The sequence below is a fragment of the Corylus avellana genome, chromosome ca5, assembly GCF_901000735.1.
Source record: "Corylus avellana chromosome ca5, CavTom2PMs-1.0".
Classification (NCBI taxonomy): domain Eukaryota; kingdom Viridiplantae; phylum Streptophyta; class Magnoliopsida; order Fagales; family Betulaceae; genus Corylus; species Corylus avellana.
The window spans coordinates 8966954-8992965 of record NC_081545.1 but is presented as its reverse complement, the minus strand read 5'-3'; the positions used below and the strand labels follow the sequence as shown (position 1 = coordinate 8992965).

General features: G+C 36.7%; 3 protein-coding genes across 3 annotated transcripts; 2 read left to right on the top strand and 1 right to left on the bottom strand.

Moving 5' to 3' along the window:
• Window positions 1–3552: 3552 nt before the first annotated feature.
• On the bottom strand, window positions 3553–4946 carry LOC132181728 (uncharacterized). The gene is made up of 2 exons (XM_059594967.1): window positions 4727–4946; window positions 3553–4613 (listed from the first exon to the last, which is right to left on the bottom strand). Exons 1-2 carry the CDS (start codon window positions 4944–4946, stop codon window positions 3553–3555), a joined length of 1281 nt encoding a protein of 426 aa, XP_059450950.1.
• A 10618-nt stretch (window positions 4947–15564) lies between these two features.
• On the top strand, window positions 15565–17613 carry LOC132183118 (desmethylxanthohumol 6'-O-methyltransferase-like). Its single transcript, XM_059596516.1, has 2 exons — window positions 15565–16329; window positions 17265–17613. Exons 1-2 carry the CDS (start codon window positions 15571–15573, stop codon window positions 17562–17564), a joined length of 1059 nt encoding a protein of 352 aa, XP_059452499.1. The 5' UTR covers window positions 15565–15570; the 3' UTR covers window positions 17565–17613.
• Window positions 17614–21328: 3715 nt separating this feature from the next.
• On the top strand, window positions 21329–24090 carry LOC132182702 (desmethylxanthohumol 6'-O-methyltransferase-like). The gene is made up of 3 exons (XM_059596020.1): window positions 21329–21530; window positions 21965–22737; window positions 23633–24090. Exons 2-3 carry the CDS (start codon window positions 21976–21978, stop codon window positions 23930–23932), a joined length of 1062 nt encoding a protein of 353 aa, XP_059452003.1. The 5' UTR covers window positions 21329–21530; window positions 21965–21975; the 3' UTR covers window positions 23933–24090.
• The last annotated feature ends 1922 nt before the right edge of the window (window positions 24091–26012 follow it).

Sequence of the window (26012 nt, the reverse complement as noted above, 5' to 3'; positions counted from 1 at the left end):
TATATATGGCCGGCTATATATATATTATATATAACAATTTTACATTTATGCTATTATATATAACTTATTTAATATTTTGCTTTGTTTGAGATAGTTCTTTATTGCTAATTTGTTAATTAATTAGGTAATTCGTGCTATGTGTTATGATTGTTATTTGGTATGCACGTAGTATATATGAACAACCATGTGGTTTTTATCGGTTATATTCGGAAACTAGTAATTAACTTAGATTTATTTAATTAATTTGTTTAGTGATATATAATAATAAATGCATTTAAATTTAGACTTGTATATTGTTTAGGTTTTGCCCTATTAATACTTATAAATGCTATACGACTAAAAACTTTGACAATAGGAAAATATATATATATATATATGACTTCGTTCCCTAGCTAGATTATCTTATTTAATTAGGGTCCTCAACATCTAACAAATGCATATATATGAACTTTTGGGAGAAAATGATAGAAGCTAAATGTGAATGAAGAATGTTTTTTTTTTTTTTTTTTTTTTTGAATAAATCTCGACTTTCATTACTTCCATTAAAATTGGATAACAAATATCCTGAACCCAACGGGTTCTAAATTTGAAGAGCATGGAGCTCTAAAATCACAATTGGACCAATACAACTTGGGATCTCATCCACCCATATACACTCAGAGGAGCACTGGAGACCCACCCTCGCCAAACCATGCACTGCTTGGTTGGCCAGTCGCTGGACGTGTTGCACCATCCAACTCCTTCGTGTGCCAAGCAAGTTCTGTATATCATCTAGAATATGGCCAAAAGGTCTCAAGCTTTTTCCAGGGTCCTTCAACGACTGAGCTACCAGCAAGGAAACCCCCTCTAGGATTATATCCTAGAAATCTCTTTCCTTGCTAAACTCCACCGCCGCCAAAGCTGCAATTGCTTCTCCCACTGTTGGGTCTTGAATACCAGAAATCCTTTTGCACTAATCAGCACAGACTTGGCCATTGTGATCCCATATTATAACCCTGATTCCCATGCAATGCAGGTTTTTATCTATGGCCACGTCCCAATTCACCTTCAGCCGCCCAAAAGAAAGACGTTCCCACTTTACCGGACCATGAACCGCGCTCGGACCATCCCTGTTTACCCTCCCCTCTTTAATTGCTTTTATACTTTGCATCAGCACATCCACCTCACGAATAATACTATTCAGAAGGCTGAAAATACCTCCATGCACTACAGTATTTCGTCGGGCCCATATCTTCTTAGCAACCAAAGTTGCATGTTGAAGCTCCTGCCGCATGCATATGTCCATCCAATATACCACTACCTCTAGAAACGAGTGGAAATTTCCACAGCTCTTCTGAAGACTCTGATTATAGGCACTCCAAACGTCAGCTGCTGCCAAACAATCCCATAAAGCATGTAACTCAGTTTCAGCTTTCTGTTACAGATCATACAGCAATCCTCCATTAGAATGCCCCACTTTCGAAGGTTCACCTTAGTTGGTAATATATTTTGACATGCCCTCAATAGAAAAACTTTCGCAGCATTTGAAATTTCCAGTTTCCACAATTCTTTCCACACAAGAGTGAAACCCGACCGAGTAGAACCTTCCCTATTTTTCCTTGACTGCCGTTCCTTCTCCAAGTGGTAGGCACTTCGAATTGTGAAAGCACCTGTGGGCAACGGATTCCATATCAGCTAATCAGGCTGCCCATATTTGCTAATTGGGATGTTGTTTATAATCTCGGCTTCTTCCGCCCTAAACACTTGATTGATCAGTGAAGTCTTCCATTCACCCGTGCTCTGGTTGATGAGCTCACACACCTTAGTTGCATTAGAAATCTGAGTACAGGGAGGAGAGAACATTGCATACGTCGTTGGCTGGGGTATCCATTTGTCTCCCCATACTTTGATCAAATTTCCATCACCCACTCGCCAAAGCATACCATCTTGAAGAAGTTCACACGCTTCCTATAAGCTCCGCCATGCAAAAGATGGCCTACTACCAACTTTTGCCTCCATAAAACCTGTCATGGCAAAATATTTGGCTTTCACTATCATCCCCAACAAACTATCCGGCTGTTGCACCAACCTCCAACATTGTTTAGCTAAAAGTGCCTTATTGAACGCATGAAGGTCCCTAAAACCCATTCCACCACTTGTTTTTGCAAGGTTCATCTTCTCCCAACTCATCCAGTGTATTTTCTGGTCATTTTTCTTGTGTCCCCACCAAAACTTCTGCATAATTGAATTTATCTCCCTACACAAATCTTTAGAAGTAAAAAAATACTCATACAATAAGTTGGGATGGCCTGAATCACGGCTTTCAGCAGAATCTCCTTCCCCGCCTAAGATAGAAATCTACTTTTCCAGTCATTCACTCGCTTCCGAACCTTATCAACAATGTTTTGGAATTCCCGAATCCGAGATTTACCCACTAAAGTAGGCAGCCCCAGATATTGGTCATATCATTAAGCCGCCGGAACGCCTATTAAACGCCGATGTTTTCTCTTTGTTGAGCCTTTGCCCTGAAGCCCTTTCATACTTTTCAAGCAAGCCAGACAAAATCTACCATTCAATCAAATTTGCCTTACAAAAGAGTAAACAGTCGTCAGCGAAAAAAAGATGAGTCAACCTTGGCCCCTTCGGAGAAGTAGGAACCCCTCGAAGGAGACCAGTTCATTCCATCTGCAGTAATTGTGAACTTAAAACCTCGGCACAAAATAGAAAAAGATAAGGGGATAAGGGCTCCTCTTGTCTTATACATCTAGATGGCCGGATACACCCCACCGGTTGCCCATTTACTATGATTGAGTACGTAACAGTGGTAATACATGCCATAATCAAATCTACCCATCTTGGGTCAAAACCAATACGTAGCATTACTTCTTTTAGGAAGTCCCATTCCACACGATCATAAGCCTTGCTCATATCGAGCTTAACAGCCATAAAGCCCTCCTTACCCCACATCTGAGTTTGCATGGTATGAAGGGTTTTATAGGCAATTAAAATATTATCCAAGATAAGCCTCCCTAGAATAAATGCACTCTGATTGAAAGATATGAGCATATGCAAAATGGGTTTTAACCTATTTGCCAGTATTTTGGATATAATTTTGTAAATTACATTGCAAAGACTGATAGGTCAGTAGTCAGACACCCTAGAAGGGATCCTGACTTTAGGAATCAAAGCAATGTGTGTGTGGTTTATTTCATCATCCAGAATTCCAATCCAAAAAAAATTTTGGGCAACCTTACATGCCTCCTTTCCCACCGCCTCCCAATTATTTTGATAGAACGACACTGGAAAACCATCTGGTCCCGGGGACTTGAATGGTGCCATTTAATGGAGAGCTACAGTCACTTCTTTTGCCGTGAACTCACTAAGGAGCCCTTCATTCATTTCGATTGTAACTAGCCGAGGAATAAATTCCATGCTTTCTGCAATACCACTCAGACTGGAGGTGTGAAAAAGTCTCTAGAAATATTTGATGAACGCCTCCTCAACTCCCTCTAGTGATGAATATAATAAGCCTTCCTCATCTTGGATAGTATGGATTGCATTTGATCTCCTCCACTAGTTAAAGCATGCATGAAAGTATGCAGAATTCCTGTCTCCCGAAGTCAACCATGCCACCTTTGCACGCTGCCGAAGATGGGTATCATTCTGCTCAATAAGTGTGTTCACTTCCCTTTGTAGTTGGCCTACTTTCTCTACATCCAGGTTACCTTCGGCACATTGGATTTGTTGAAGCTCCCGTGTTTTGGAATCAATGAGCCCTTCGATGGGTGGCTTATTAACTTCAGCCCATTTCTTCAATCCCAACTTACTTTCTTCCAGCTTTTGTCTAATTGCTCTCCATTCTCTTATTCTTGAAAGCTTAGTATTCCACACCTCAGTGATTATTTTTTGGCACTCCTTATCTGCACTCCACTCAGCTTCATACCGGAATTTTATCTTCCTTCTCCTCCATCTCCAGACAGGTTTGCTGAATGTCAACAACAATGGTGTATGGTCCAAATTACGATTAGCGAGAACCTCCATGTTCATTACAGGGAAAATATCCCTCCACCCAGATGTAGCTGTCGCCCTGTCCAACCTTTCCATCACCAAGTTGTCTCCCAGTTTCATGTTACACCACGTATATTTCGCACCAGAATATCCCAAGTCTTGTAAATGACAAAAATTCAAGGTTTCTCTAAAAGCTTCCATTTGCCATCTGGGTTTAGGGACCTTACCGAATTTTTCTGCATCCTCCTTGACTTCATTAAAGTCTCCAACACATAGCCATGCCGCAGGAGAGAAAGAAGAAAGATGCCAAAGAAGACTCCATGCCTCTTGCCGCTTTCCCACCTCGGGATGACCGAAAAATCCGGTAAACTTCCACTCAATCCCATTCCCTTCCAACTTTACTATAGCATCTATGTGCCGTCTACTATAGTTTTGAATTTCCACTCCAATATCCTCATTCCACAAAAGCGCCAAACCACCACTACGCCCTACATTATTCACCACAAAATTACTTTCAAACCCAGCCTGTACTTTTATTCGCTCCATACGCTGTATTGGTAATTTGGTTTCCATTAAGAAAACCAATTTGGGTCGCTTCTCCTTCACCATACGGCAAAGCTCCCGAACTGCCCAAGGGTTCCCAAGCCCCCGGCAGTTCTAGCTTAAGATACTCATAATGAGCGGCAGGGCTGGTCACTAGCCACTGCCAAAGAATCTTTTTTTGTTCCAGAGTTGCTACCTTCTCCTTTTCCTCTCTTCACTTTCCCATCAGATTCCTCCAATCTAGCACAGTCCTCACCCAAACCCAAACTTTCGGGTTTCATGTTTTCCTCAGAGGTCGCTTGCTCTCTTTTCTTTGCTGGAGGTCCCTTATTCCCCATTGCTATATGTTGGGCTAGGATTGCTACAAGGTCAGCTACTTTTGGGCCAACCGGGCCCTTCAGTGGGCCCCCATCCATTCTCGGGCCAGTACGAACATGTCAACTGGGTGCTTTTTTAGCTCCTTTCTGGGTACGTGTATGCCCCCAGCTGTTGTTGCCTATTGGCTTCCGAAAGTAACGCCTTCAGTTACAGAAAGGAAAGTCTGATTATTAAGGAAAGAATTTTCAAGTTCAGGTAAAAATCGTGCCCCCTTTAGTCCCCCTAGCCGTTGGGGTGATACCCCATGTTCCCCAACAAGATTCCTTCCCATATTTTGCTTTTCTCTCCCTATTCCCCCAGCGCTCCGAGCCTGTCTTCCAGCAAAAATTCCACCTCTTTCCCAACTTTCCTTTCCCAGCTTGATAGAATCTCGAGATTGAGGCATGTCCTTGTTGTATGCAGTCAACAAGGTCTCGATGGTTAAAACACAGCCACAAATGGTGTTTTATCGGTCAGAGGCAATACTTGCCCTTTGATCATCCGTGGAGGAAGAACAAAAGAAATTTTGACGGTAACCAGGAACTATAATGTCCACCCGATGTGCTAAGTGGAGATGAAATCCGAAGATAATTAGAAGGGATGCCATTTGGGGATGAGGATGCCAACAAGTCAAATCCAGACAGTAGTAAGAAGTAGGGAGAGAAGCGGAAGAAGAGTACTCCCAACACCAGACCAGAAGGGACCAATCATGTATTATGGAAGAAGAAGAGTATTTTCTTTAGGTTGCCGTATTAGAAGGATAATTCACTGCAGCACAACCTTGATGTGATACACAAAGAGAAGAATGTGATGGATAATATTCTTGGCACAATACTTAACATAAAAGGGAAAACAAAGGACAACTACGATGCTCGCAAAGACTTGCAAGAGATGGGATTGAGACGTCTACTTCATCCATCTATGAAGAATGAAAAAAACTAAATGCTCCCAACTCGCCACACAATGTCCAATGAAGATAAAACCAGTTTCTTAAAAGTGCTTTGGGATGTGAGGGTGCTCGATGGTTATGCCTCGAATATTTTCAGATGCGTATGACTCAAAGACCATACGATGACGGGTTTGAAGAGTCATGACAGTCACATACTGATGCAATAACTTCTACCTATTGCTTTACGTAGGTCACTGTCAAGTAACGTGGTCAGACCTTTGGTTCAGATGTCAACATTCTTCCGGGGCATATGTTCAACTACGCTGACACTAGATGATTTGTACCAACTCCAAAGTGAAGTCTATGTGACTTTGTGCAAGATAGAACATGTATTTCCCCCGAGTTTTTTTACTAGCATGGTTCATGTTGTCGTATATCTTGTCCGTGAATACTAACTGGGTGGACCGGTGCAGTATAGGTGGATGTATTCGGCTGAAAGGTAAATTTTGATCGTTAAGTTATTATTACTATTATTATTTTTCCCACCATTAAAAGGCAGTGAATCACTGCAGTTGATTGATTGATTTACATATACAAGAGCCTAGGGGGGTTCAATCTAATGTGCGCAATAAAGCGACTCCCGATGGATGTATTGCGGAGGGTTACATAGCAACTGAGTTGGTGACATTCTGCTCAATGTATTTGGATGACGCACTGACATTTCATAACAAGGCCCAAAGAAACTCTAATGGTTGTAAGGGGGCAAGAACATGAATCATCCTTAACCGTATCACACTGGCACAGATTCATTGATATATATTGTTTAACTCGGACGAGTTACTACTGCTATGGACGTGAGTCATGTCACTAGTACATGCCTTACCATTCCCTATACAACCTTAATTTCTAATGCACTATAATGAATTTAATTTCTAATTGTAGGATACACATGGAAATGCTTAGAGAGCGAACAGCGAACGATCAGTTGGAAAGCCAACATTTCAAACAATTTGTTGATTGGTATCGTGACTACGTAAGAATAATGGCTTCTTACCGGTTAAATGATGAGTATATATGTTTCACATACAAATCCTATACACCAATTTCACATATCGCCCTCCATTGTACGCAAGTCAATGGATTGGACGACCTACACAGACAGGAGCTGGGTGAGAAACTGGTAATGCACTATAGAGGACCAAAGAAAATAGCAGTCAAGTATAACAGATATATGGTTAACGACAAGTTGTTCCACACTCTTTCAGTTGATATCAAAAAAAGGACTCGAAATAATGGCGTGTGTGTGCCGAGTACTGATGGTGAAACTTATTACGAGAAGTTAACCCAAATAATTGAGGTTAAGTACTACGATAGGTCAAAGTATGTTATGTTCAAGTGTGATTGGGTGAACAATACGAGGAACAGGGGGTACAAGGTTGACGAGTATGGCATAACACTTGTCAATTTCAAAAACTTTATCCACACCGGAGAGAGGATTACAGATGAGCCGTTTGTGCTAACTTCGCAAGTTGACCAAGTATTTTACATCGAAGATAAAAGGAACCCAGATTGAGCTTGCGTTGTAAAGACTAAACCTAGAAACGTGTATAATGTTGGTCAAGGTTAAGGGCCTGACAATTCTAGTGTCAGCTACCACGAGATTGAGCCACTCCTCTTGAGTACCAATCATGATCATGTTAACTCACCTGATGATATCGATTACGTCCGACCCGATTTAGAATCAATCGAAGCATATGTCATTTAATGAAATTGGAGTACACCCTTATCTTTGAATTTTTTATTTTTTTTTTAAATATTTACATTAATTTGTAATTGCTTTTATGTTAACCATAAAATTTATATATACGATGAGTAAACGATATATAATTAATTGAGTAACTAGTATATATTTAAAATTTTAAATGTGTGATTACTCTATATATACTTGTACATATTTACTTATTTTAAATACTAATTTGGTTCGTAACGTATTTTGCAGAGAGATATAAGTTATAGGGGCAAGAGAAAAGCACAGAGGCAACCGACTGTGCGATTGACATCTGGCGCCCATGTGTTACATTCGTCCCCCCAGGCTGATATGGAGCCAAAAGGGTATAGACCGATACTTCCACATCATGTGGAAGGGCAGACCCATGTAGGACTGGACGTTGGCTTTGGTGGTGACGTTCATGGAGATTCTTAGCATACTCCGCCAGAGCCGAGCACATACACACCTTTTATGCTTGACTTCACGACGTTGAGCGATTTGGGGATCGTTTCACATCGCCATTTTGAGCGGCACCCGTACCCCACTAGATCACAGGTGGATGAATGTGATGAGACACAACCCCCGGATAGCAATATGGGTGATGAGGATGGTGTCGCGCAAGACACACATTCCGATGATGCCGCTACACACCTGTTGGCGATGGACGAGGTTCGGACGATAAGTAAGTATATGTGCTAAAAAATCGTAATATTTTTTTTATTTTAATATGTAGTTAGTTTAAATAAGTAACTAACTTATTCAAATCCCTAATGTATTAGGTGTAGATCAAAATGGCACCACCTACTACCATGTTTTGAGTGTCAAGTCATGTCACAAGTTGTGGGAGATCCCCGATGGCCAAGGGATTGTGTGTGAGTATAACCCCGCGTGGTAGCTTGTGGGACAAAGCACTTCCAAATTTAGACGGATGACCAGGGTGTTCGTCAGGAGCAGTAATTATGCAAGGATTGGCGACGAGTGGAAGAATGTACTGGAGTGTAGGAAGGAGGATATCTAGGATGCCTTGATGGTATGTTATAATTAAATATTATTGTATTTATGATAGTTATTTCTATATTCATATATTTTTCTCATATATATGTTGTATTGTTAATATAAATATACACGTGAATTTATGCAGAAGTACTACTATATCCTGCCTGAGTGTGATATCGCGGCCATAAAATGGGACGCTTTCCTTGATATACGAAACAACCATAAGACTTGGAGGTATGACTTGAAGCAAAGTCTTCACATTACGTCGGACGATACTCCGGCGACAGTGAAGGTTAGGGAAGGGGAACAATTATCCACGTACAACAGAACGGACGTGGATATATTATTCGAGAAATGGTGTAGTAAAGAGAATCAAGTAAGTCGCATATTTTATTGGGTTTTGTTTAGTTTTATTAAAATGAATGTGTTAGACTAAAATGTAAAACAATGTTAATTCTGTAAGAATATGCTACATATATGAAGGGAATTCGGTCCAAGAACAAGGAGCCTCACTTTACTGAGTCAAAGAGCTTTGCCAGGGCTACACATGAAGAAGTATGTGTGTTTTTTGATCAATTATATATATATATATATAATTTATGTTGATTATGTTTATGTTTTATTTGTTTAAGTTTTATTTGTTTATGCAACTCATAAATATTGGGACTCCGCCAACACAAGCGTAGTCTTACATCAATACACACGTGAAGAAGGATGGCGGATATCCAAATGACTTGGTCAAGGAGAGATGTGTATGCTACTAATAACCGATATGTCTTGGTTAATATATATTTCTTTGTATTTTAATTTAATATTTCTAATTGCTTCTTTTAATGTGTACCCTACAGGAGAGGATGAAGGAGTTACTTCCCACTGACCCTGCTGCTAGAAGATCTGTAACGGAGGGTACCATACGGTGGGCACCCGACAATGCTTACGCACAAAGGATTGGCAATAAGCCAGAGTACGCTGGTCGGGTTCGCCAAGTTGGAACAGGTATACTACCTGTGTACAGCAGCATATACTCCTATTATAGACCAGTCGCGCCACGGTCACAACCTCCCAGGAGCTCCGGTGTCTCAGAAATGATAGAACCTACACCACAAGCTGAGCAGGAGAAGCACAAGCAAGAGATGGATGCGCTGTTAGAGACACAGCGAGAGCAGGCAGCTGCACAGAAAGCTGAAAGGGAGAGGCACAGGGCAGAAATAGCTGCGTTGTTAGATGCACAATGAGAGCAGGTTGCTGTGTGGCTAACTGAGAACGAGGCTAGTATGAACACTTTGTATGAGGCACGTTTTCATCAGTTTGAGTCCATGTTGCAGTCGAGGTCCTCATCTGATATGACTCGAGTTAAGGATGTGTCAAACAAAGAGTCTCCAGCCCGTTTGGGAGTGAGATCGTCAGTGGGAAGTAGATCGGGTAACGCAATTTTTTTTTTTTGGTTTGGGTTTTCTTGAATATATATATATTGACACTCTTGTTGCAAAATGTTTTGTTCTTCATTGGTTTGGTGATACATTTAATTGCTTTTAGTATTGTTTTCGATGTTCTTATTGTTGATAGTGACCTCAATGATGTTTATTATTATTTCTACTAGTAAGCGTTAGCATTGTGTTTGCATATAATTTTAGAAGGATATTATTTTTCAGTCGGAATATATATATATAGATAGATAGATAGATATTGCATTGATGATGATTATTATTTGTAGTTAGTGCATTTTTGGTTCTATTATAGTAATGTCATTTTGGTTAGTATATATGTTAAAGTTGTTATTTTTTTTTTTTTGTTGACATGTCCGTACAAGAGAGGGGAGGGGGATTCGAACTAGTAACCTCCACTTCATTAGGCGTGGTCCCTAGCCGATTGAGCTACCTTTTGGGGACTATGTTAAAGTTGTTATGGTGCCCTTTTTTGTGTTTGGCTTAGGATCCTGATAAGAAAGGTACCTATTGTTTTCTGATTGATTGTTTTATCATCTCCAGGTAATGCAGAGAGGTTGGAGAATAAGGAAGCTATTGACCTAGATTGAGCATTGTCTGTGAGTTTGTAGTTGGTAAACCTATTATATATTTTGTTCTTGTTTTGTTGATCTTTAACGTTACATGTAATTAAGTCTATATTCATGGTAACATATATAGTTTGGTTGTATTTGATTGACGTAGAAATTACATGTTTGTGATACATGTAATTATGTTTATATGATAAATAGTAAGTATTTTTTTATGGATGTTTAATCAATACTTCGTTTAGGGTTTAATAGATTGGGCCTCTTGTAGGAGCGATAATGAGGTCAAAAGTATAATTGAGTTTTTCTTTTCATTAAAAAAAGAAAAAGAAAGAAAGGAGATAGAGAGAGAAGAGGAAGAAAAGAATGAATGATCATTGTTTTCTAGATCATTGATGCAAAACCTATTCACATAGAAGTAAACATATAAAGGTTACCTTTATAATTTGTATGCTTATTTAATGGTTTGGCTTCATAAAGGTCACACTATATTTTGTGATAATGAGTTAGGACCCCATCAATCTTAATGGTTATCCTAATTTAGTTTTATTGTTGTTCATTTGAAATCATGGATAAATGGAAGCATCTGAATGAAAGATAGAATGTGTGATGTATTTGAAGGTCCAAACTTCCAATTTAAGAGTATCGAAGTGGCTGAATACTCGAATTAGTTAAGATAAAAAGAGTTGTTTGCGGAAATAATGCCTCATCACAAACTTATCCATGATTTCTTGTTTTTGTTGCCTATGCTTTCTTTTATTTTAGGAATATTTTTTTCTGGTTCTTTTTACTATGTTCTAATAATTTTTGTTTCCCATGAAAAATTAGTTATATAGATTGCTTATTCTTGATTTGCATTTCCAGGATACAAAAAGCCCTAGGGAGAGTGCTTGTATGGAGGTGCCTAAGGTGACTATTATTCTGCTTTTAAGTCTTTTATCTTCTATACAGTCGGACATACACACTGATGAGTGTCAAATATTGCATATTTGGACCCCTTAATTTGCGTTTGCTAAGCCTTTAGCTTTATTATTTTCTTATGTTTTGGTTAGTTTTGGTGTTTTAGTGATTTGCAGGTTGTTAAGAGGAAAATGCAGCTTTAAGGTGATATTTGCACCTCATTCCATTAATTCTGGGGCTCAAGACACTTCATGGAGACTTGGTAGCAAATTGGAATCGAGCAATGATTCGCACTCAACGAGTCCCACTAAAAATACCATATCTTGAGTTGTATAGCTCGGATTGAGGTGATCTTGGTGTCATTGGAAAGCTAACTCAAAGATCTACAAAGTCATGTTTCAGAAGAGTAGGCTAATTCTGATTGGAAGTGTGCTCGAGCGCACATTTAGTGCGATCGAGCGCACTCGACCAACCTAGCGGCACTAAAACCCTAAAATTAGCTTATAAATATCATTCTTTTTCATTGTAAACGGACGGAGATGCGCTAGGGGCGCCGTTCTGGGTCGTACTTCGTGTTTTCTGGGTTTTTGTAGCTTGGAACTCGAATTCTTTTATAAGTTTTTAATTTTAATGAAGTAATTTAGTTTTTTTATGATTTTTTTTGTCGTGAGAGGCTAAATCTTCAACTAAGGTTGAAGATGAAGCCTCGCCATTGATTAATTTTATATTTTTATGTTCGTTCGTACAAATCTGACCTTAATGTAATGTATGTTCGTTTCAATTCAATTATATGACAAAATTGTGTTTGATTGTGCCGAAGTTGGATATTCAATGTGTTTCATCCGACGGATACTTTGCATCTTTTGATTTACTTTGGATATATATTGTCTTTTGTGCAAAGCATGGATACATTAGATCTTTTGAACTAAATTGGATATGCATTATCATTTGTAAAATGGATGGATTCATTGAATCTTTCAATAGGAACAATAGAACATGCATAGGTTTTAATTGTTTGTCGTAAGTATGAACAAACACATGAGAATATATGGTTTAATGTGGTGAGGTGGATTTTGAAAACCTTAGTGCTCCTTTTATCTTTTAATAATTTCATTTTGTTTTTGTTTTTGTTTTCAATTTCAAATGCGCGACAATCTTCGGAACTAGGTTAAAATAGGATTAATTTAGATAAGAATTAGTTTTCATGACACAATTCCTTGTGGATCGACCTCGCACTTGCACACACGCTATATTGCATATGACTCGTGCGCTTGCGAATACAATTAAATTTGTACATCACACACCCATATACATTAATTTTAGTGCTCTATGTAAGGATTTACCATCATTTTTAAATAGGGAAAGGAGTCTCATTTGGAATCAAACATAGGCTTTGACGATGACAATGGAGAGGTGACTACACTTACTTTGATATCCAGTTTTAGAGAAATTTCCTGGCTATAGAATGTTATGTTCTATTAAAGTGTGATATATTACATCTGGTAGAGAAGAGTATTGGATAGGAATTGCACAATGTCTTCCTCCCTTTCTCTCTGCCCCCCACCCCCCAACCCCCAACATACACAGACGCTGCACTCATACACATGCATATACATGTACACACTTTAAGTTCAACTTGATGTTTGTTTACTTGTTTAGTTCAAACTTATTTTGTGCAATTTTAAATATGCTTCTATTTCGTGTTGGTACACATCGTTGGATCTTGTGAAATTTGACTTTCACTCTTTTCTTGGACTTCTATGCTTAAAAAAGATCATTTTTAAGGTATTTAAGTAAAAATGCAACAAGAGTTTACTTATATTAAGAAAAAAGAAAGAATAAGAGACAGTAAAAGATTTGCTTACATGGTAAGGGGTGGGGGTGGGGATAGTCTTAGGTTCATCAGCAACTTGATTAAATGGTCTCATGTTTTATTAAGTTTTTATGCCTATGTTTGCAAGTGGATAACGTTTTGCAGTCCTTTCTATAAAATTATAACTTGGAGTTTGAGGAGATACTGAAGAAATATTTTGATCAACTATCCGAAACAGTATTTTTCTAAAATCCTTCTCTAGAGTGATACACAATGAGGAACCTAGTGCCATGTAATTAGCTTTGTCTGTCAGTTTGTAGTTGGTAAATTTATAAATATTTTGTTATTATCTTGTTGATGTTTACCGTTACATGTAATTATGTGTAGATTCGAGTTTGGTTGTTTGTAGTTTTTGTACAAAAGGCATGTTTGTCATACTTGATGGAGTTTGTGATACTTGCATGTTTGTAATTAATGTAGGGGTTCATTTTTTATGGATGATTAATGAAAAATTCGTTTAGGGTTTAACAAATTTTTTATGGATGATTAATGTCGTTCCATGAATATATAGTTCAAACAAATGTGATGGATGATTAATGTGTATTAGGTCAAAGGCCTTACAAATTGGCCTTTCAAACAAATGTGAAAGGCGTAGAAGTGCCACGTCAGAAAAATTTCTGACGTGCTACTCTTTGCCATGTTAGAAAATATTTCTAATGTGTCATATAGTAAAACATCATAAAATTCTGATGTTCTAACCATTAACACATCAAGAAAAAAATTTTATTGACCCCTATACTTATGATATTCAACACACGTCATAAATGATACGTCTAGAAAAATTTTCTGACATGTCAGACACCATAAAACGTCAAAAATCTCCAATAAGGAAAAAATTGTTTTTTTTTGTAGCATATGTTTCACTACCTTCTTTATCAGCTCCAAAACAATATGGTTTAAACAAAATACTAATTATATGTCTCCAAGAAGTAACTCAATTGGCTAAGACCACGCCTAATAAAGCGAAAGTTACTAGTTCAAATCCTCCTCCTCCCTCTTGTGTGGACATCTCAAAAAAAAAAAAAAAAAAAAAACTTATTATATATAACTATTTGTATAGTAAATCCCAGAAATAGAATAATCACATATTCTACGTGGTCCTATAACAAACTTATAATTCACGCAATAGAAATTGCACGTCTCTTAAGTTTTTATTTTTTATTTTTTAAAAACTGTAAACTCGATCACTTATATAAATAAGGTGTAAAGGCAAAATCAATCCATGTGGTAGGCCTAAATTACAAATCACTCCATAAGTTATAAAAAATAATTTAGAAATCATCAGGGTAGGCCAAAATAAAAATTTAGCCCTACAGTCAAATTATGTCAAAAAACTTAACGGAATCCGTTAATGTGCCATGTCAGCACCAATAAAATGATGACACATGTCCCTCTTAATAAAAAAATATATAAACATATAAAACTATAAAATTAATTAAAAAAAAAAAAAAAAAAAAGGAGATGGGGGCGGCGAGCCACCTTTCTCTTCTCTTGGTGTCCATGTCTCAATCTTTGATTTTGGTCGCTTAGCCTTTTGGAATACGTGAGCCAAGTTTTACATTCTTCATCTCATCTGATTGATTCTATTCTCATGGATACCTTTTTTGAATTTGTTTGGATTCTGAACGATATTTGTGCGTCTTTCAGTGATCGACGTCCTTTTATATATACTTTTTTTTTTTATTAAGAATGCATATATGCCACGTGTCATTATTTTATTGGTGCTGACATAACACACTAATGGAATCCGTTAAGTGTTTTGATGGAATTTGACTGTATGTAATAAATTATTATTTTAACCTACTCCGAAGATTTCTAAATTATTTTTTATACCTTAGTAAGCGATTTGTAATTTAAACTAACCACAATGACAAATTTTACATTTATTCCTATAAATAACTCCAAAACCTATTAATAATTAGCTTGACCAGCCATTTCCAAGAACCAGGGTCGTCGTTAGACCAAACTATTATAAACGTTATATAAATGGAGCACGCCAAATTCAAAGCAAATGGAAGACATGCAAGTAGTAACAACATCCGGATTTGGTAGGCTCATCTGGTAAGTTGACCCGGCATTATTAATTGGGGTGGCTATTTTTGAACCCTAACTGGACGATTCCAATTTTGAAGACATGTGGTTTGTGGTTTATGCCTTCTATGCTTTTAGTCTTTATATACACCAACCTTGAACCTCACATACGTCCTATCTTCATTTCATTTGTTCGAGTGTGTGATAGAGAGAAAATGGAATCAAAAGAAAGTATGGCGTTGTTACAAGGCCAAGCCGAAATTTGGCAACACCTTTACGGAGTGGTGGATTCAATGGCATTGAAATGTGCCGTCGAGCTCCGCATTGCTGATATTATACACTCTCATGGTGGCCCCATTACTTTGCGCCAAATAGCCTTAGGGATTGATTCTCCATCTCCTCATATCCCATACCTTGCACGTATCATGAGGTTATTAGTTCGTAAAAACATTTTCACCGAACATCGTCATCCACCGGACGGTGGGGAGACACTCTACGGGTTGACACAAACATCAAGATGGCTTTTGCGTGATGCTGAGCTGAGCCTAGTACCAATGGTGTTGATGAGATACCATCCGTGGCAACTGGCACCGTTGCATTACCTCAGCCATTGTGTCAAGGAAGGGGGCACTGGATTCAAGAAGGCCCATGGCTGTGAGATTTGGGACTTTGCATCAAAAAATCCCGAGTACAACAATATAGTCAATGATGCCATGGCATGTACAACCAAGATTGTAATGGCAGCGATCTTGGATGAATACAAAGATGGGTTAGGCTGCGTGGGATCATTGGTGGATGTAGGAGGTGGGACGGGAGGGATGATTGCTGAGATTGTTAATGCATATCCACACATCAAAGGTATTAACTTAGATCTGCCGCATGTTGTGGCCATAGCACCGGAGCGCCCGGGGGTCTCCCATGTTGGAGGTGACATGTTTGACGTCATTCCTAATGCGGATGCAATTTTCATGAAGGTGTGTATTTAGTAGTCCACTAAGTTCTACCTTTTTCTTTCTATAAAGGTTTACTTTAATTACTTTTTTTGATAGCTTGATGTCAGCCATCAATTACAAGTAAAAAATTGATCATCACTTCAACTTGTTAAAATATTTTCCAAATTGTTATAATTATGGATGTATCTCTATGTTTTTGGTATAATTCCGGCTAAATCTTATGATAGAATGGTCCAAAACACAAGATGTGCACTTGACCCTTGTGGCACGCACATTGATGTGGCACTTGGTAGTTGGCATCAGAGCAACTAGATCATGACTGTTAAATTTTGGGCAGCCATGATTATACGATTTTGTGATTTGATTTGGATCGTAGGATGATTCTAAGGTAAATCCAACAGATGGATTTACTTGACTGTTACTAATTAAATTAAGTTTGGCCTGACGGTTGGAACTAATTAGTAACTGTTACAAACAATTATGATCTAAAAACCCTTAGTTGTAAATTTAATTTAATGGACAAGATGAAGTGTTTGTTAATATTAATGAATGGTCAGAATTTAAGGACTATTTAATTTTTACTTAATTTCTATATTACATGTCTTTTGATGAAGACATTAAAATTGATAAATTGATACTCTATATAGCTAACTTTATACCATTTTATACACATGAAAATATTTTCTTCTTCTATTTCTCTAAAAATCATTTTACACTTTTAAAATTCGTGTCTCTCTAGCTCTCCTTACTAGAATAGAACCGGTAAGGGTATTCTATTTGGTTTCATTTTGTACAAAACGCAATATAAATTCAGAGGTTTTCGGAATCCTAGAGAAGTATTTGCTATAACCGATTGCACCCCAATTGATCAAAATAGTTGGGAGAAAGTATTTACTGCTTTAGATTTCTATGCTAACACAAATAACAAAATCCATGGCATTGTAATGTGGGTGCAGTGGGTGCTACACAATTGGAGTGATGAACATTGTATGAAGATTTTGAAGAATTGCCGAAACGCAATACCAAAGAAGGGGGGAAAGGTTATTATTGTTGATGTTGTTCTTGAGAAAGAAAGTACCGATTTATTTGGTGAGACTCCCATGGCATTAGATTTGTGTATGATGGCATACACTGCTGGTGGAAAGGAGAGGACTGAGCTTGAATGGAAGAAATTATTGGAGGAAGCAGGCTTTGGTGGCTATAAAATCTTCAAAATTCCAACTTTAACATCCATTATTGAGGCCTATCCTGACTGACATATAATTGCTGTTGTGAAGCTGCCATTGGCTCAAACACATGGTTGACTTCATGCTCCTTCTGTTGTAAAGAAACAAGCCCAATAAAAGACAAGGAAACAAAAAAAAAAAAAAAAATGTAAATAGATCTCTTGAAAATAAGAAGGAACTATGTTAATAAATAATTGGGTTTAGTTTATAGGGGGATTGATTGTCTACTCGACCAAACCCAATTGTCAGTCATTTCTTCTTCTTTTTTTTTTTAATAACTTATTATTATGTTGTTGACAATATGCTTCAGTGATCGATCGATCTTTCCTTTTGTGGTTTACCATAAGGTATGTGTCATCATCTTTTGCAAATGATACATCGAAAGCATTGTTGTTTAGCATTCTTGCCCCTTCCCCCAAGGCAGCTAAAGCTTTTTTCTGGTTAATGGATCCGGATCCCCTCAAATTCTTAAATCTAGTCATTCATTATATTATATCTAAGGGTTAAAACAAATGCCAGAGGTTATAGTCAAGGGCAGAGGGAGGGGGGTTGAGAGGGGGCACAAGCCCCTCCTCACCTCTCAAAAATTCACCTTACTCTCCTGTAAATTTTTTTTGGATGCCTTAGTTGCCCCCGCTTAGCCATTCATAGGGGGCAAATTTTTTCTAAAAGAACTGAGATTCACAACTCGTTCAAGTAATTTTCTTTCTATTCAGGCGGTTTGAAATTTAGGTCAAAATTCCGATAAGTGTTGAAGAAGACGAAGGACGAAGATTGAAGATTGAAGACAAAGTCTCTAAGTTTTTAACAAAATGCCCCATTTAAGCAATTTAAAACACACCGTTTTACTAACATTGAGAAATGCGACTTTAACGTGAGGACTAGGCTTTTGGTTTTGGTGAAAACTCTTGAAACTTTCAAATTGCAAGTCTGCAAGCCATATTTGATATATATATATATATATATATAAGGAAATTTTACTTTAGACCCGTAGACTCCTATGCGATTTGACATACCTCCTTAAATTTTGAAACTTTTCAATTTGGATATCTTCATCAATTTTTGTCATTAAAACCCTTTAAATGACAAAATTACCCTTCAATTTTTTTTTATTAAAAAAAAATTAAATGGAAAAAAAAAATTGTAAAAAAAAAAAAGTCAAAAGGTGGTCCTTGTATTTTTTATTTTTTTTATTTTATCATATATTTTTTAAAAGATTTTAATTTGAAATTAAAGGTAAATTTGAAATTTTAGAAAAAGTTCAAGGATATCAATGTCATTATATCACTTTTAATGTTTAAAATTTGACGAAATTGTTTAAATTGACTGCAATTAAAAGTTCAGGTGTTCATATCAGAAATTTCAAAGTTTAAAGAGAATATGTTAAATCACCTAATAGTTCAAGAGTCTAAAATAAAAATTTTCCTATATTTTAAATAACTTATTTGACTTTCCTGACTTAAAGTTACAACAGATGTAAAAGCATGAAATAAAAAATAAATAAACTCTACCACTTTAGAAATTTGCGCCACAATCAAATTTGGCTATGTTGGATTTTCCACATAAAATGGTTTTTTTAGTGATTTTTTTTCGTAAAAAAATATGTTACAATGATCCATTTTCAGTAGTTTTTTTTATTATCTAAACTTATCATTTTTTTTTTCTTTCTATTCGTCTCAACTTAATTATCATATATATTGATGTTCTATGAACACATGCTGTTTTTAATAATAATTATTTAACAGTTTTTGAAGATACATTTGTCAGTCCATTTTTATACTAGTTTTTGGTTGTTTTTCAAAAACCGAACAAACACCGAGTCTGAGGGCTATACTACTGTTTGCCTACTTGACAAATCAAAAGAATTAGAAGCTATTCAACAGTTAAAAATTTTGCAATTTGTGAATTCTTCCTACTTTATTAAAGCTTCAACAATTTAAATTAATTTTCTTTCTATTTTTTCTTAAAAAGTTTCAAGTATGTAAATTTGTAATCAAACTTCTACATTTTGATTTTTAACATGTTTGTATAAAGGGAGGGGCAAGGCATGAAGAATCGAACTACGACCGACATCTGAACCATGAGAGTCTCCATTCCATTGAACTACAATTTTTGTGACAGCTTTTACATTAATTAAGTTTTTATATTTAGATTGCTATTTTAAATTATATATATATATATATATATATATATATATATATATATATAATTTTTGTGATATATTTTAGTTGTACGTATAAAAAATATAAAAGTATATATTATGAAAATCAACAATGTTTGTAGTGAGCTCCAACTAGAAACATATGTCATTGACATACGTTATAGTGAATAATTCAATAGTTATATTTTTAATATTTTTAATTAAATTTTGTTCAATTCTAATTTTTTTATTTATTAAAAAAATCTTGCCCCCTCACAATCAAAATGCTGGCTCTGCCACTAGTTATGGTCTTATTGAGGAAACAACATAACTCATTATATTCCCAAAATAAAAAACAACATACAACTCATTTCCCTCCCAAAACAAAAACAACTTGACCCTTCTTCTTCCTCATGTCAAAGTGAAAGAAAATCTTAGCTTTTTTAACTTCTTAAAAAAAAAAAAAAAATTATGGAAAAGAGTATTACGCAATCCTCTTCCTATACTTATTCCATTTTTTTCTTTTCCTATTCGTCTGTTCTTTTCTTTTTCCGCTTCCTTGGTCTTCTCTTTTTGAACTTCTTTTTCCTTTCTAACAGTCTAACTTTCAGTTTGAAGTTAGTTTTGTCTTTGTTTTTTAAAATGAGATGGTCATTTGTTTATGCATTAGATGCTTTTAATTTAATCGTAGCTCATTTATTTAATCGTAGCCGTCAAATGAGCTGGATAGATCAAGCGAGGGTTGGACAAAACTAAAATAAACCTTAAAAATGGAGGACGCCGAATTTGACGCAAATTGGAATAAAAAGACACAGGCAACTAGACAAGTACTAGGAGTTCGAGTAACATGCGAAATGCCGGCTGAACATTGTCTAAGATGATCCACCAATTACTGGAAGTCACCGCCGGATGCACCAAATATTATTGATGATATCCCTCGACAATAGACATCACTGAACATTGTCTAAGATGATCCACATATTAATGGAAGACACCAGATGCAATGGCGGAGTTAGGATTCAATTCTTGTAGTGATGGTATTAATAATTTTTTTTTAATGAGGAAATAAATAAAAATAATAATTAGATTTTGCATGTAGACATTCACTTTACCGTACGTTACTAGTACAATAGTTGAATAAGATATGGTTAAATTTTTTTTTTTTTTTTTTTCTGAAATTACATGTACTTTGTATTTGATTTTTTTCCTAACAGCATAAACTAAACATTGAGTGGATTAGAGAAATTTCATTGGGTGGGTTTGATTTTTAGAGCTCGGTGGTTCTGTGTAATTGATCAACAGTGTTGGAGTTTTGATTTTTTGGCAATAGAAGGTGGGGGAGTGATTTTGATTGTTGAAAATTTTTAGTGGGTGAATTTTCTGCAGATTTTATAAAGCACATTGGTTAACCAATTTTCTAACAACCCATTCCGCTTAGCCCAATTATAATCAACTAACCAAACTCACTACTTTCTAACTTTCTATTTAGAAAATTAGGTAGCTTTTCTTATAATGGATGCAAGATGCACTCCACTATTTTTTCAAGCCATTCTTTGTCTCACACGTGGCCTTGAACTGCGTGCTTGGTTTTCAACTCACGGTTAACGCTTCACCAGCCTTCACCTCTCAAATCCTCTATTCATCTTCTCCCCTTCTTCTAAAATCTACCCGGTCAACTCAGGAAAAAAGAAAGGAAAGAAAAGTGGGTATTAGAGACTGAGAGACAGATTTTGAGAAAGAGGGGAAAGAAACGGTGAGAGAAAAGGGAGAAAAAGAGGGGGAAAAAAAGCAAGAGTAGAGAACGAAAGAGAGAAGCTAAGATTACTTACAGAGTCAGTCATCGGACGTCGTTGGAGGTATTTCTCTTTTCTTTGGTGACTGTCTGACTGTTAGCTTAGAAACTTGGGGTAAGATTATTATTATTATTATTATTATTTTTATTTTTTATTTTTATTAGGGCGCCCTCAAAATTTTGACTTAAAAATTTTTTACAAGGGGCGCCCGCCCATGGGTCACCCCATGTATATCCGCCGCTGGCCGGATGCACCAATTATTCATGATGTCCGTCGACAATAGACATGTAATGTGGGAGTCTTTCTAAATGCAACCTGATAGTTGATGTTGTCACTGCACTCGTATGCAACGTTTGTTCCCAAGCTTGGGGAAGGCTTTTCCTTGTGTCCAAAATATAAAACGAACCGTTTTAGTGATAGTAGTCTTTATATATATACAGGCAGCAACATTTAACCTTACTAACTTCATTTCTTTTCTGCGTGTGTGTTTGATTGAGTGAGAGAGAAGATGGAAACAAAAGAAACTCTGGCATTGGTACAAGGCCAAGCCCAAATCTGGCAACAAATGATCGGCTCGGTGGATTCTATGGCATTGAAATGTGCGGTGGAGCTCCGCATTGCTGATATTATACACTCTCATGGTGGCCCCATTACATTGCGCCAAATAGCCTCTGGGATTGATTCGACATCTCCTAATATCCCCTACCTCGCACGTATCATGAGATTACTTGTCTGCAAAAACATCTTCACCGAACAACATCAGCCGGTGGACAGTGGTGAGGAGACACTCTACGGGTTGAACCAAGCGTCAAGATTGCTTCTGCATGATGCTGAGCTCAGCCTAGCGCCAATGGTTTTATTGAGGAACCATCCATGGCTTTTGGCACCGTTGCATTGGCTCAGCCAATGCGTCAAAGAAGGGGGCACTGCGTTCAACAAGGCCCATGGCTGTGAAATTTGGGACTTTACATCAAAAAATCCTGAGTTCAACAATATCTTCAATGATGGCATGGCGTGTACAACCAAGATTGTGATGAGGGTGATCCTGGCGGAATACAAAGATGGGTTTGGTTGCGTGGGATCATTGGTGGATGTAGCAGGTGGGACGGGAGGGACGATAGCTGAGATTGTTAAAGCACATAAACACATGAGAGGTATTAATTTCGATCTGCCACATGTTGTGGCCACAGCACCCATGCACGAAGGGGTCTCCCATTTTGGAGGTGACATGTTTGAGTCCATTCCTAATGCAGATGCAATTCTCATAAAGGTACGTGTTTAGCAATCTATATATTCAGTTTTTGTTGCTTAAAAGTAAGACAAAATATATTCACATACATGCTCCAATTGTTTCAGCATAAAATGTTTTCCGTTCAAAATCTTCATTTTTCATGTCAATGTTAAAAGAATCTGAACAATTCTGGCCTTTTATGGAGCGAGTCTGGGAAAACCTGAGAAAACTAGCCATTATGAGAGGCTAGACAGCAAACTGGTATCTGAGGGGCCGTCATGAGGCCAACCATATATATATATATATATATATATATATATATATATACTCCATACATTTTATCTTCAACTATATTTTGCACTTTTAGCCCCAGTGTTTAAAAAAAAGTGACACTTTACCCATCTAAACTTCCAAATTGTTGCAATTTGATCATTCTGACTTTTTTTTTTCTCTATTTTTCCAAGATGCCTCCATTCCAAGTTAAAAATAGTTTAAAAAGTGACACTTTACCCCTCCAAACTTTCAAATTGTTGCAATTTGACCATTCTGACTTTTTTTTTTTTTTTTCTATTTTTTCAAAATGCCTCCATCCCAAGTTAAAAATAATAATAATAATAAATAAATAAATAAAATTAAGGGGCGGCCGACCACTCCAATTTGGCCTGGGGGTGGCTTCGGCCACCCCAGACTGGCCACCCCTTAATTTCTATTTTTTATTTTTAAAACCTGGGATGGGGGCATTTTGGGGAAAAAAAAAAGTCAAAATAATCGAATTACAACAATTTGAAAATTTTGGGGTGTAAAGTATCACTTTTTAAACATTGAGGATAAAAGTGCAAATTGTAGATAGTTCAGAGGGTAAAATGTATTTTTCTCAAATATATATTGATCACTTCATAAAAACAAAATTCATGGCATTGTAATGTTGTTGCAGTGGGTGCTACACAATTGGAGTGACGAACATTGTATAAAGATTTTGGAGAATTGCAGAAAAGCAATACCAGAGAAGAGTGGAAAGGTTATTATTGTTGACATTGTTGTTGAGAAAGATGGTAATGATTTGTTTGATGAGACTCGCATGGTATTCGATTTGACTATGATGGCATACACTGCCGGTGGAAAGGAGAGGACTGAGCTTGAATGGAAGAAACTACTGGAGGAAGCAGGCTTCGGTCGCTACAAAATCATCAAAATTCCAGCTATACAATCCATTATTGAGGCCTATCCCAACTGAGAGTGACATGCAATTGTTGTGAAGACGCCATTGGCACCACACACCGTTGACTTGATGCTGGTTTTATTGTAAACGAAGAAACCCAATAAAAGAATAGGGAAAAATAAATAGAAAAGGAGAAGATGTGTGATATGTGCAACTTGCGATTATAATTTATATGATTGATGCCACTAGCAAATAGCAACGTGCAGTGCACATGCTTGATGCTTAATTAAAGCAAATCCAAACTTGGGATTGGAATTATGGAAGAACCATTCAATTATTTTATAGAAATTTTTTGTCCCGAGCTAAAATGGTGGGGTTGAGACGAGATAAGCTTATAAGCCTCGAAATGATGCGAAAATTATCATATTCCATAAAAAAGTGTTACACATTATATATATATATATATATATATATAAAGAGAATCTTTCATATTCATTTATTAAAAAAAATTCTTGATGCTTAATTAAAGCAAATATCCAAACTTGGGATTGGGATTATGGAAGAACCATTCAATTATTTTATTGAAATTTTTTGTCCCTTGCTAAAATGGTGGGGTTGAGCCGAGATAAGATTATAAGCCTCGAAATTATGCGAAAATTATCATGTTCCATAAAAAAGTGTTACACATTACATATACGTCTTTTATATATATACCAATGAAGATGAAGATGTATGAAAATAATTAATTGAAAAAAAAAAAATGAAAATGAAGCAGTAGAACCATCCATGTAAGTGGTAGTTGCAATTAAAATATACATGATGCAAGAATTTTCAGATTGAAGTGTATAAAAGAGAAAATGGAACAAATTGATAATGGAAAGATATCAAAAGATTTGATTAACAAGAGTACTTACAGATTCAAACGTAGACTAGAAGTAGTGAAAGTACACAAGAGCAGAAAGGATTACAAGTAGAAAGCAGGATAATTGCAGAGGGATTTTAGTGTTTAGGTTGAAAGCTTCTGCCTTACAATGAGGGGGATTCGCCTTTTAATAGACAAGATCCAATGGGTAAATAAAATTTACATCGGGAAATTCAATAGTAAAAGTAAAGAACTGTAATGTTAGTAGGAACTGTAGAAGACTGCAGTGTCTGTAGGGACTGTAGCAAAAACTGTAATGTCAGCAAGTACTGTGCCATGATGATTTGGCAAATGTCTTCAGTAAATGTAACATTTGAACGGTGCCACTATGAAAAGCAAATGAACGGTGCCACTGTAAAGGACAAATGAACTGTGCCACTGTGAAGGGCAAATAATTTATAAATCTTCAATTCCGAGGTAATAGTTATCGGGGCTATCACTAGGGAAACCAGAATTTCCATACCATTCTCTCATGGGGTTAAATGTAGCTTCAGAAGATGCATTAGAATTTCCGTCTTCATCTTCATCAGAATTATCATTGAGAGATTCCAGAAGTGCTTTTAAAATGTCCTTCTTCTCTTTTTTCTTCGTAGAAGATTTTTTTCTTAGAAGAACTGGAAGAAGTAGCGGGAGTAGCAGCCTCCTTGGGAGGGGAAAGGAAAGTACTAGGAGTTATCAATTTGGCAGGATTGCTAATGATTAATTGGTTGGGAATTGGAGGGGCTTGAATTTTTGGCAATTGGGCTAGATTTTTCACATTGTCAACAATATTATCAACTCGTGGGTAATTATCCCACCATTTGACATACCAATGCCGTTCTAGCTTGTCATCGAGAATGACATATTGCCATTTAATGATACAAGGGATTTTGAACTTCTTGGCAAAATGCAGAATGTGGTGAAATTTGGCCCCATGTTCATCAGTATTGTAAAGATTCGTAAATGATTTGAAAGCCTCAACGAGTTTTAGTCGGAGGATAACGGGAATAAGACTAAACTTTATCCACCAATTGCAAAACCAGAGAGGGAAGATGCCTCCAAATTCTTTATCAAAGTTTATGAACCAAGAGTGGTCAAACTTGAGGTTTTGGTAGAGCATGAATTTGGACCAAGTATCAATATAATCATAATAGCAAAATGGAATGAGGAAATCGTCCAATTTTCTTGGGTGCGAGGGATGTTCCCCCCAATCTTTTTCAGGAATGATTCTATTGAAATAGATACTGTGATAAA